We start from the raw sequence: 10,977 nt of genomic DNA on the forward strand, positions 1-10,977 counted from the left end.
AAAACTACAAGTCTAGAATAAATAATGAGGGTTGAGGGGAACCTGCATATTTGCTTCAATTATCTCAAGGAGGAAACCTCTTAATAGGCTCACCTGACTGCGAATCTATGGAGACATCATTTGGACAACTCTTCGGCCAAGCACTATGCTTTAGCACCAGCAACGATGCGCTTAAAATATCTCCCTAACTACTGAACAAAGCTCGGGTTATGCGCACCAGCTCATTCCAGTCGCTTCACTGCTGTAGTTGTGTCGAGTTGATTTTGGGCAAGGCTGTCTCGGACTGCGTTCTCAGTTCTTCTTGCCATCGATAAACTATAAAGTTTACGTGGTACATACCATGCAGAACAATGAATTCAATTGTAATCAGATTTATTCTTGAATTTGACATGAAATATAGTTTTTCCTCCAGCCTCAAAGCCAAGTCGTGTCCCAAATTTAAGTGCTGGAAACCGAATTATGACAGTAAAAGCGAAATTTTTTGCACATTATAATATAAAGTTATTAGAACGTGTCATTTGACCAACTATAACGCTTTGTTTAACAACAGTATCGTGAATGCCATATTTGAGAGCAATCAAGTCAAACTTTTCAGCAAGAATCATTCAGTTTTTCCTTGCGAGCAATCGTAACTGGAAAGTTTCAGTCCATGCCGTTGAAGAACAATAAGAAAATTCGACTAAAAGTGATTGCAAATTGCATAAAATGCAGATATTCTTAGATTTCAAAAGTTCCAGCAGACCCTTGAGGCTACTACGGGTAAGGCAAGGTTATGGTAGTCCAGCTACCAGTTTCCATACCATCGTACGACTGAGGCAAGCTCATGGCTGTATATAATATATCTTGCTCCAGGGCCGAATAAAACTAAATGTACAAATCTTTTCTGTAACTATTCACAAGATCCGTCTTTGAATATGTCAATCAAAGTTGTAATTCTCCCCAATTAGAATATTGTTTACTGAAAAAACTGCGCGGATGTTTTAGCTCGAGGCTTAACGATGCCGAGTCTAGGTTGCGTTCAAGGATGCCTTAGAACAGGTAATGTGAGTCGAGGAGCTGCTGATCACGGCCACGAGAGGCCTTACCAGTGTCGGGGGAAAGCTTGTCGGCGAGGGGTGATATTTTACTCTCTTTGTAGGTTCGGTCACTGGAAATTGTAAATTCAGAGCTTAGTACAACTTTATAAATTTTTCGGCTAGAGCATTCGAAATTATCTCTTCTTTTGTAGGAAAAGTGATAGAAAGTACAACCTCAAGATGGTTGTGGGAAGCGGAACGCAGAATAAGACGGTTGCAGTCGTCGGTGCAGGACTGGTGAGTGATGGCTGAATGCCAAATTAAAACACAAACAAAACTAACCAATGGTTGGGCAGCTGTTAAGAATCGGCGACAGGCCTACGGCGTACTAAACGCTGAAACAGCTATTATTATTATTATTATTATTATTATTATTATCAATATTATTATTATTATTATTATTATTATAAAACATTCTTTGAACATGATCCGTGAAAAATATATTCCCGTTCTAAGCTCAGATACCAGAAAATGAATAATTTTACTCCGTGTTCTTCTGTAAGCACTGGATTTATTGAGCTCCGGGTGTATTAACAGCGCATTTTTTACAGGTCGGTGCATTGGAGGCTTGCGTGATGGCTCAACGCGGTTATAAAGTCAACCTCTACGAATTCAGAAAAGGTGGAAAGATGTTGCTTGATATAACGAGGCTTGGAATCTAGCGAGATTTACTTTAATTTTTTTTTTTTGGATTGCAGAAATAATTTTATGTCAAAACTAACGGATAAATTAAGTTATAACAGTCGTTTTGTCGTAACTTTTATAAAACAAATTCGTTGTTAATATCTAAGAATTAAACGCTGGAATGAAAAAATTTACGAAAGAGGATTAAAAAAATGAGCAATCATTTTTCATGATTATTTTTTTGAACATGTCTTTAGATATCCGCACGCTGGAACACGTCCCAGGACGGAGTATCAACCTAGCAATGTCCGTGCGAGGTCGCTCCGCCCTCAGGAAAGTCGGAGTTGAAGGCGACATAATCGAAAGGCACGCCATCCCCATGAAGGCTCGAATGATCCATGGAACTGACGGAACCATGAACCCCATCCCCTACAACAAAGATGGTCAGGTGAGCCGACAAGGAGGATATACACAAAGTATCCCCTCAAATGGACAGAACACTTTTTCAGTCAAACGGCATGAGCAAAAAATTGTCAATAATTTAGTACAATAAGTTATTATTAAATGAACTGACGTTTTAAGGTGAGGACAAGGTTTCAGGTGATCTTGTAGTGTTAGTGATGTGAGGGTGAGCTAAATGGGCTGTGATAAAACTATTCTGTTGTATGGATGACTTTAATATGGGTATACATCATATTAAATGAGAAGACTGATTATAGTTGAATGAATTTAGCGCTATAAAAATTATCAATCATGGATAAACGAAATTTTGCTTGAAAAATCCTTAAATAACTAGATCCTGGGGATAATTTAACTCTATCAAACTATTGTATTATTTGAACAAATCAACTTAATAAATGTAAATAGCGTGAAAATGTGTCATCAATTGCGTTTTGAACCACCCATTTATTTCACAGTGCATTTACTCCGTGGGTCGTCGATTCGTTAATGAAGTCTTGCTGACGAAAGCGGAATCTTTTCCCAATGTCACGTGCCATTTCGAACACCAGCTCACGTCCATCAACTTGGATGAAAGACGCATGATTTTTACAAAGTAAGATCCAAATTATTTCTGGGCTTTCATCAAGCACAAGTTTTTTAATGTCTCGTATAGTCTCTTAAATGAATCAGCACTTAGTCTCTTAAATGACATATCAATCAAAATTGACAGAAATGAAATGCACCAAAATTTTACTGAGAGTATTTTGATTTTTAGTTTGAAGGTTCTCAGACAAGCACTACCCACAACGTGGAAGGTTGGCCCAGTGGTTAAAGTTCAGGGTAACAAGATTGTAGCTTTGATTTGTGGTTTCGAATCCCAGCAACCTGTAAGAATTCTGCGATGCTTGTAATTGGCGACAGGGCAGATTTGGCCTATTCAGCGTTGTAATCACTTTAAATATTACTACATAAACCATTCTTTGTAGTCCCAGCTCGAAAGAAAGGACAGAAGTAACGGCGGACCTCATCATCGGATGCGATGGCGCGTACTCCGCAGTGCGGAAGGAGATGCTCAAGAGGCCGCAATTTAACTACTCTCAGCAGTACATACCGCACGGCTACATGGAGCTCTGTATTCCACCAAACTCTAATGGAGAGGTCCAATAAATAGACAGGCAGCTGTCAAGTGATATTATTTTGTTCGATCATATTAGAAGTGGATATATGATTACATGAAACATTCTTGTTCAACGATTCATGTGAACTCAATTCCCGAGTCCCAGTGTCGAATTTCAGTTTCGGGTTCATTTGGCAATGATAATATACATTTTCAATGATGCAACTTGCATCACGCCGTAATTGTTTCTAAATATAGACTCAGTTTATCCTGAATGACTATTGTAATATACTTTTCTGATCACTATGTCATGGAACGCCAAAATTTAGTTCATAGTAACATACATTTTGGGACTGATTTTCTTCTTTTTGCGCTCAAACTTACAATCGCAGTTACGAGTTATCCATCAACTCCGCGCACCAAGTGAAAGTTAAACAATATTGACTATCCTATAAACTAGCCTTCAATATTCTAAGTGCTTTATCTGCTAATCTTTCAGTTCGCCATGCCGGCAAACTACCTGCACATCTGGCCACGAGGGAACTTCATGATGATCGCTCTGCCGAATCAAGACCGGTCCTGGACGGTGACGCTCTTCATGCCCTTCCCTATTTTCGACTCGCTCAACTCCCCTGCTAAACTCATTGAATTTTTTACGGTAATTTCAAAATCTGGCCGGTTTTATGCACTGTTAATTTACGGGTTATTCTAAAATACTGGGAACACTATATATTGGATAATCGTATTGTTTTGACTGGTTGTAACTAATCAAAACCTGATATAGTTTAGTAATAGTTAGTTTAGTTGAATATATATAGTTTAGTTTAATGCTTTTTGTTAACTAATGCTGTTCACAAAATTTATTTGAAAAAATTGTTCTTCGCAGCTATTGAAAAATAATTGGCGCAAATCTTACGAATGCCGTAAAAAAGTCAGGCTACCAAAAGAGGTCAAATTGTTTATATCCGCTGTAGTGTGACAGAAACTGGTCGAAAGCTTGGCGATTATAGAAGGAGTGCTTAGTAATGATTGTTGTTGAGATAAGATGAAAATTATCCTCTGCGGAGCACAGTTCAGGCCTAAAGTCAGGCTTGTCTGATAGCCGTCAAACTCTGGGACAAATTCCCCAGGAAGGACTCCTGGAAACAGGATCCTATAATATCGCTACTGAGGAATGAACGCCTATACATAATCAACCTCCACACACACGTTTCGTTGGGGGCGCAAATCTGGATTTTATAGCGAAGGAGCAGTAAAAAGTCTTCTTAATTCAGAAATAAATTCTCCAATTCGCTTACTATGTAGCAGTAATAATATCCTAGATGGATCCTCGAAAAGTGAAAAAAAAAAAATTTTTATCATTGCTGTTATTCCCTTTAAAAATGATCAACTTTTGAATTTCTATAGCCGAAATTATATCAAATGAAAAGAAAACATTCATAATTAAGTTAAAAACATTGAAACAGTTGCGTCATTATAGGCCTATTTTAGGGGATCTATTTAGGGGGCTCTTAGATCCGGTTAATTCATTAAAATTACTCATTTGTACAAAGATTCAAAGGCACGAATTAAGTATCATGTTGCCTCTATATTGTTAGTATTGTAAACATACAGTACCGTCTGTCTGTTGCTATTGTACTGTACTAAAGATGTTGTTAGCTGAATGTGCTGTACTATATAAATATGTTAGCTGATTGGGGAATTAAACGTTCGTTCACATTCTGTATATCTTCTGGGCGCTTAGCTCTTCCTTAACTGACGCCCCGGCATTGATATTGGAGTGTGTGACATAGCTACTCCAATAAAAATTGGTCATACTGTATGTCCAATTTTTATTGACATTTTAGACGTATATGAGGATAGATAGAAAGGTGTTACTACCGTTGCGTCTTAGCTCGGGGTTATAAATATAATAATTTCGAGCTAATTGATTTGCAATTTTAGGGGAGGGTGGCCCAGTGGTATGAAGTTCAGAGTACCAGGATTGGAGCAGAGAGGCGCGGGTTCGATCCCAGCTCCGTGCGCCAGTTTCTGGTCAGAATCGGCAAGGAGGCCAAGCAGTTAAGCAAAGCAGAATTGTGGCAGTGAGTTGCGGATTCGAGACCGCAAACGCTGTGAATGTTAAATGAACGTTAAAAATCGGCGACAGCGTTTTGTAGGAACCGCTATTAATTGCCAAAAAACAAAAACAAACAAAAAATATAATTTTATGTTGGAGTAGGTTCCATACTGGTAGTTTTCATAGTTGATGAAACAGCTTGAAAGATATTTGTCCTTGCTATCGTAACCTGGAAATAATTTAGCATAAGATTTAATATTTAAACTCAAAACGAGAACCAACACCAGAGGCCACGGCTATAAGCTAAAAAAACTGCGCTGCAACTTCTCCACGCGACAAAATTTCTTCTCGCTTCGAATCACCGACATGTGGAACAGCCTCCCCAATGACATCGTTGGCGCTCCAAGTATGAACGCGTTCAAGAACAGACTAGATAAAGCTATGGAAAAATATATGCTCAGATTTGAAATGCCTAACTCCTTATCGAACCCGGTGGAAGTCTAGTAGCTACTTCAAACTATCGCCAGTCATGAAAAGATCCGGTCAAATGACACGAGTTTAGATCTATGAACAAGGCACGAAAAGGAAAAGAATCGGCGACAGGCCACATCAGGCCTACATTTTCAGCGCCGACATCACTATGTTTTGTTATGTTATTTAGTAACGTTATTTTATTTTTCAGCGGTACTATCCCGATTCCATCCCCTTGATCGGAAGAGAAAAACTCATCAAGGACTTCTTCGCGAACAAAGCCCTACCCATGATCACAGTTAAGGTGAGCCCCTTTCATTTTGTATACCTTATACAAGAAATTCTATATTGTTTCAGCACCAATTTAAAAGGAACAGTGTTGCTGTTTTGTCCGTACTGAAGTGCTGTGATGGATGCCGATCTATGCAATATCCAAGGGAAGGACAGTAAGCAATCACAGACATATTATTGCATCTCAAATCATGGCTAATTATTAAACTCGGCAAGCTTACCTTCACAAATGCAACTGTTACACAAATTTGAATTAAACAGGTATCTCAGATAAAAATATTGTACTAATGACATGAAGAATGTGATCTTTCTAAAACTTAGTCATTGTTTTTAAATCTCTTTAATGACTTTTGAGCGATCTTGAGAAAAACTAAAACCATTCTTGATAGTCACGTTGCCACTTGAGATATCCTTCAGTGTAATAATATCCTCGTCTAATATTATTCTGAATAATTCAATACGACAAATGCCTCGTTAATTGAATTTCTATCATAATGTTCTCGGAACAATATTATCTTAGTTACAGAATTTCAGAATTTTGTCGACGGTTTGCAGACCATGCTTAACAACTTCAAATATTGTTCGTTAAAATTTTCTGCAACTTAAAAAATATTTGACTTTGCGGCACCAGTGCTCTCCTTACCACGTGGGGGGATCCTGCGTCATCTTGGGAGACGCGGCGCACGCCATGGTGCCTTTCTATGGCCAGGGAATGAACTGCGTGAGTGATGCCTGCACTCTATACTGATATTGCAAGGATTGTTGCATGTCCATACTGCTTCCCATACTATAGTAATGATGTTACATAGCTTATTGCATACCCATATTGCTTCCTATACTATAGTAATGATGTTACATAGCTTATCACATATAGCTAGTTGACGTTTTCTCTCTATTGCGGATGTTACATAATATATAGATTTCATTAGCAAATATGTGCACTATTCTTCTTAGCGTAATTCAGTGGTTTAAACAGTATCAAATTTAAGTAACAATCTTTCCTAATAGTCAATGAAATTCACCGTAGGAATAGTGTTAGTCTTAATCGAATATGCAAACGGTATTGAGAGCTTTATCAAAAAAATTTCCATCGAAAAACTGTCATTTCCGCATAACTGGACATATAATTGTATTCTTAAGTTTTGTTGTATATGCTGGATAAGTTGGCTCTGCAGTTCCTAATGAAAGAATGGTTGGTACACAGGGCATGGAGGACTGCCTGGTGCTAGACGAGATTCTGACTCAACACAGCGAGGACCTCAACGCTGCCCTGCCTGCTTACAGCGTCAAGCGCAACCCTGACGCTGAAGCCATCGTCGACCTCGCCATGTACAATTATGTCGAGGTAATGATCTGTCAATAATTTCATTTTAAACAATTAATTACTTGTTTAATTTATTTTTTGACGCAGCACTAGCATCTGTGTCTGCGATTAAGTCCTCTTTATACCAGCTCCTCACACACAGTACTTATGAAATTACATTTGTTCTCTTCTAGAAATGATCATTTGCTTTTTTGAATGAGTCACACGCGCTCTTTTCCAAAAGCATCTATTCATCTCTCGAGTCTCTCACTAAATAAAAAAAAAGAGCCGCTGATTGGCTTGGTTCTCTAAAAAAATTGTTAATTTGTTAAAATGAGTGACTCAATAAATTCTAGTCACTCTAGTGACTAGTGTAACTTAAATCATCTATAGTGTAACTGTCTTAAAAGTTTAAAACTCCAACGCGTCACACTTATAATTTAAAAAAAATTTCGAGAAATTTATTTTGCATTAAGCGTAAATTTTGGTGAGTTACGCGCACAAATTAAAATTCTTTCGATTTAAGATTCAATTATTTTAAATTCATTTTTTCGAGACTAATAACTGGCGTTAATTGTAATAGGTGTCACTGAGTTCTATTACCTATATTCGATACGTAGCAGATACGATCTGTAGCGTCACGTCTTTCATTTGTTTGGATTCCATTTAATTTCCGATTAATTTATATTTACCTCGCGTTTAATTGTTTTATATCCTTACGCATTCCTGTAGATGCGGGACTTGGTCAATTCACGACTCTTCCTGATCCGGAAAAAAATCGACAACGCTCTGAATGTTGTGTTCCCTCGCTCATGGGTGCCTCTCTACACCATGGTCACCTTCTCCAGGGAACCTTACCACAGCTGCATCCTCAAGAAGCGTTGGCAGGATAAGGTAACATTCCAAGCATTGCTCTTCAACTTCCGAATCCGCAGTTATTAATTTTTAAAGAATATTTTTCAATTATGCTGAAGGTTATTAATTTTTTAAAGAATATTCTTCAATTATTATGAAGAAATGACTAATTGAATTTTTTGTATTAGTGTTTTTGCAATTTCGTTGATTAATAAAAATATTTCGAAACATAATCGTGATTTTCCATGACATATTGCTTGAAAAATTTGGATTTTCTATTGAGTAATGCGCTTTAAAATATTAAAAGGTCGCGAACATGTCAAAGCTTATACTTGTATTTAATAAACGTCAATTAATCCGCACCATCTCTCTCTAACTTTTATTTAGAAATTAAATCATAGATTTGTAATTTCAATGCCAGGTGCTACGTTTGGCGAGCGTGGCTGCAGTTGGTACCACAGCTGGTGTAGTTGCGGTTGTCATCCGACGTAACCAGCCGAGCCAGCCTCTGGACACTCTCTTCACAGCGGCATCTCAAGCGCTCTCAGTTCTTAACAAAACTTTGGGTCATTTTTCTTCGTGAACTACTTCCTAGTGTTGTACTGAACGTTGGTAAAGAAAAGGAAAGTCTGCAAATTTAATTAGCTCACTCGATTTATTCATCCACAATAGAATGAGTCAGTGAATTCTCGTTGTATTCATCTATTCGAATAACCGAATTAACTTGGGGTCGATTTCTTCATTCAGTGGTATAACTGAATGAATTCTTTCGATTAATTCATCCAATGGTATCACAGGATAAACTCTCTCGATGAATTCATGTAGTAAAAAACAATTTTCAAATCGATCGCCGTATAATTAAATACTGAAAGGATGACGTTCTGAAGTAGTGCTGCGATCAGGATGTACTTAATAGAAGTATCCTGCAAAAATTATATTCGAGACACGAGCTTCAATTTTGAATTTATTTCTCATGTATTGAGTAATAATGGCAACTCTATAGCTCACTTAGCGTACAACGGGTTTCAGGATTTCTATCCTTTTGCTTTTACCGATACCTATAGATACATTCTAGCTTGCAATTACATGATTGAATTAAATTTAGTTTCGGTATTAAAGTATTAAATCCAGTTATACAATCTATATGATATTTTATTATGCTAATAAATATATTCTCTAATATTTGAAAGCTGAATTACGATGTCTTACCTATAATTTTAGTATTTAATGTCAGTAGATGGGGATTATTTTGTGTGGGCTGTTGTTGGTGTGCAGTTTTACTAATAACAAATTATGAGCACTTAGCAGTGAAACATTTCTAGACAACGTCGTTTATTGACTCATTTTGAATGCGTACTCTATTGCTGTTGTTAAAGTGTATGTGGATCATTCACGTATCTGGCGTTCAGTAAATAAAATCATCTAGTAATTCATGATTTTGTTGAATTCAACTACCGTTGTTTGAGAGATAAAAGGTTAGAACAATTCCAGTTAGAAAGGGAAATAATATTGCATTGAGCCCCGTTACTTATTAATTGCAAATATTTTATGATTTAATTTGTAGACTAAAATATTTTAGCAAGGGCCCGAATCATGAAGAAAGTACATGGATGGTTTTACCGGGTCCTTCGTTTTTATCAAATTTGTTGAATCCCAAGTCTTGGGGAAGCTTGAATTGAATCCCGCGTACAATTGTTTCTTGCGCGACTTATTTGTTCACTGCTGGAATAGATTAATGGACACATAGAGATAAAATTAAAGTACTTATCCAGTTAGTTTGGCAAGAAAGATTATGCTTATTTACCCGCTAAATATAAATTAAAGATATTGAGAGTTTCAATTTGCTACCCGATTCCAATATCCCAATTTTGTCGTCCGTACATGAAGTGAAACTCGCGCCAGGGTGTGGAAGCGATCGTGCGAGTTCCTAATCATTTAGAGTCTTTTATGTACTTCCTTAATATCATTTAGGACTTCTTGCCATTTATACGAGTCATGCTGGTAATGGTAAGAATTACCCTTCCTGGTTGAATGAGTACACTTTTTTGTGACCACTGTTGCAATATGAAAAACTACCTAATTGAATGTCGAATTTAATCTGGACTTCCTCTATATCCAAAACCACCTAATAGATTTTTGCTGCTCTAAATAGTTATTTGACTTAATGGTGAATTGTCCTTGGTGCACTCGATGAGGTTATATTCAACATTTGTTACTCTATGTTCATTCATAATACATTCGTTTTAATCATGCCTTGACAATAGTTCTTAACACATTTTCATTCCAACAAAGCTTCCCTACATTATATCTTCTCAATCGCGTCACATATATGTCGTTCATCCTGAACTTGAATACCAAAAAAATTATACAAATGGATTGTATGTAAATAATACCGTACCAAGGCCCTCAAGTTGAATATTAGGCTCGAGCACATATCTGTTTACGTAAATTCATAATTTCCACAATATTTTTAGCTCATATAAAATAATGAATGGTGATAAGTTACATTAATCGGAAGGCTTAAATTTGTGCTCAATAAGGATCTCTCGTAGAAAACCATAGCGTATATAACCTCTTTCGTTATAGGTCGATGCAACGGCACGTAGGTAATACCAAACAATAGTTTTACTACTAATTATCCCAATTATTTAGATATACCATACGTCTATAGCTAGCAGGTGAGATAACTAAATTTCCAGGATTAGCCTCTGTAGATTCTTGCTTCCATGCAACTGCTGAA

At 37.0% G+C, this 10,977-nt stretch overlaps 1 protein-coding gene across 1 annotated transcript; it reads left to right on the forward strand.

Annotated features, from left to right (window-relative positions):
• Nucleotides 1–249: 249 nt before the first annotated feature.
• Nucleotides 250–10,489, forward strand: LOC108681179 (kynurenine 3-monooxygenase). Its single transcript, XM_047880389.1, has 11 exons — nt 250–1,313; nt 1,628–1,697; nt 1,958–2,148; nt 2,618–2,754; nt 3,128–3,299; nt 3,758–3,916; nt 6,000–6,092; nt 6,711–6,800; nt 7,284–7,424; nt 8,115–8,276; nt 8,659–10,489. Exons 1-11 carry the CDS (start codon nt 1,257–1,259, stop codon nt 8,818–8,820), a joined length of 1,434 nt encoding a protein of 477 aa, XP_047736345.1. The 5' UTR covers nt 250–1,256; the 3' UTR covers nt 8,821–10,489.
• The last annotated feature ends 488 nt before the right edge of the window (nt 10,490–10,977 follow it).

The sequence above is a fragment of the Hyalella azteca genome, unplaced genomic scaffold (assembly GCF_000764305.2).
Source record: "Hyalella azteca isolate HAZT.00-mixed unplaced genomic scaffold, Hazt_2.0.2 contig5366, whole genome shotgun sequence".
NCBI lineage: Eukaryota > Metazoa > Arthropoda > Malacostraca > Amphipoda > Hyalellidae > Hyalella > Hyalella azteca.

Excerpts from the sequence above, each read along its gene's own strand:
- LOC108681179 (XM_047880389.1), top strand. The coding sequence starts at position 1,257 with ATGGTTGTGGGAAGCGGAACGCAGAATAAGACGGTTGCAGTCGTCGGT. Across the intron at positions 3,917-5,999 it reads AACTCATTGAATTTTTTACG|CGGTACTATCCCGATTCCAT; the intron begins GTAATTTCAAAA and ends TTTATTTTTCAG. Across the intron at positions 7,425-8,114 it reads CCATGTACAATTATGTCGAG|ATGCGGGACTTGGTCAATTC; the intron begins GTAATGATCTGT and ends GCATTCCTGTAG.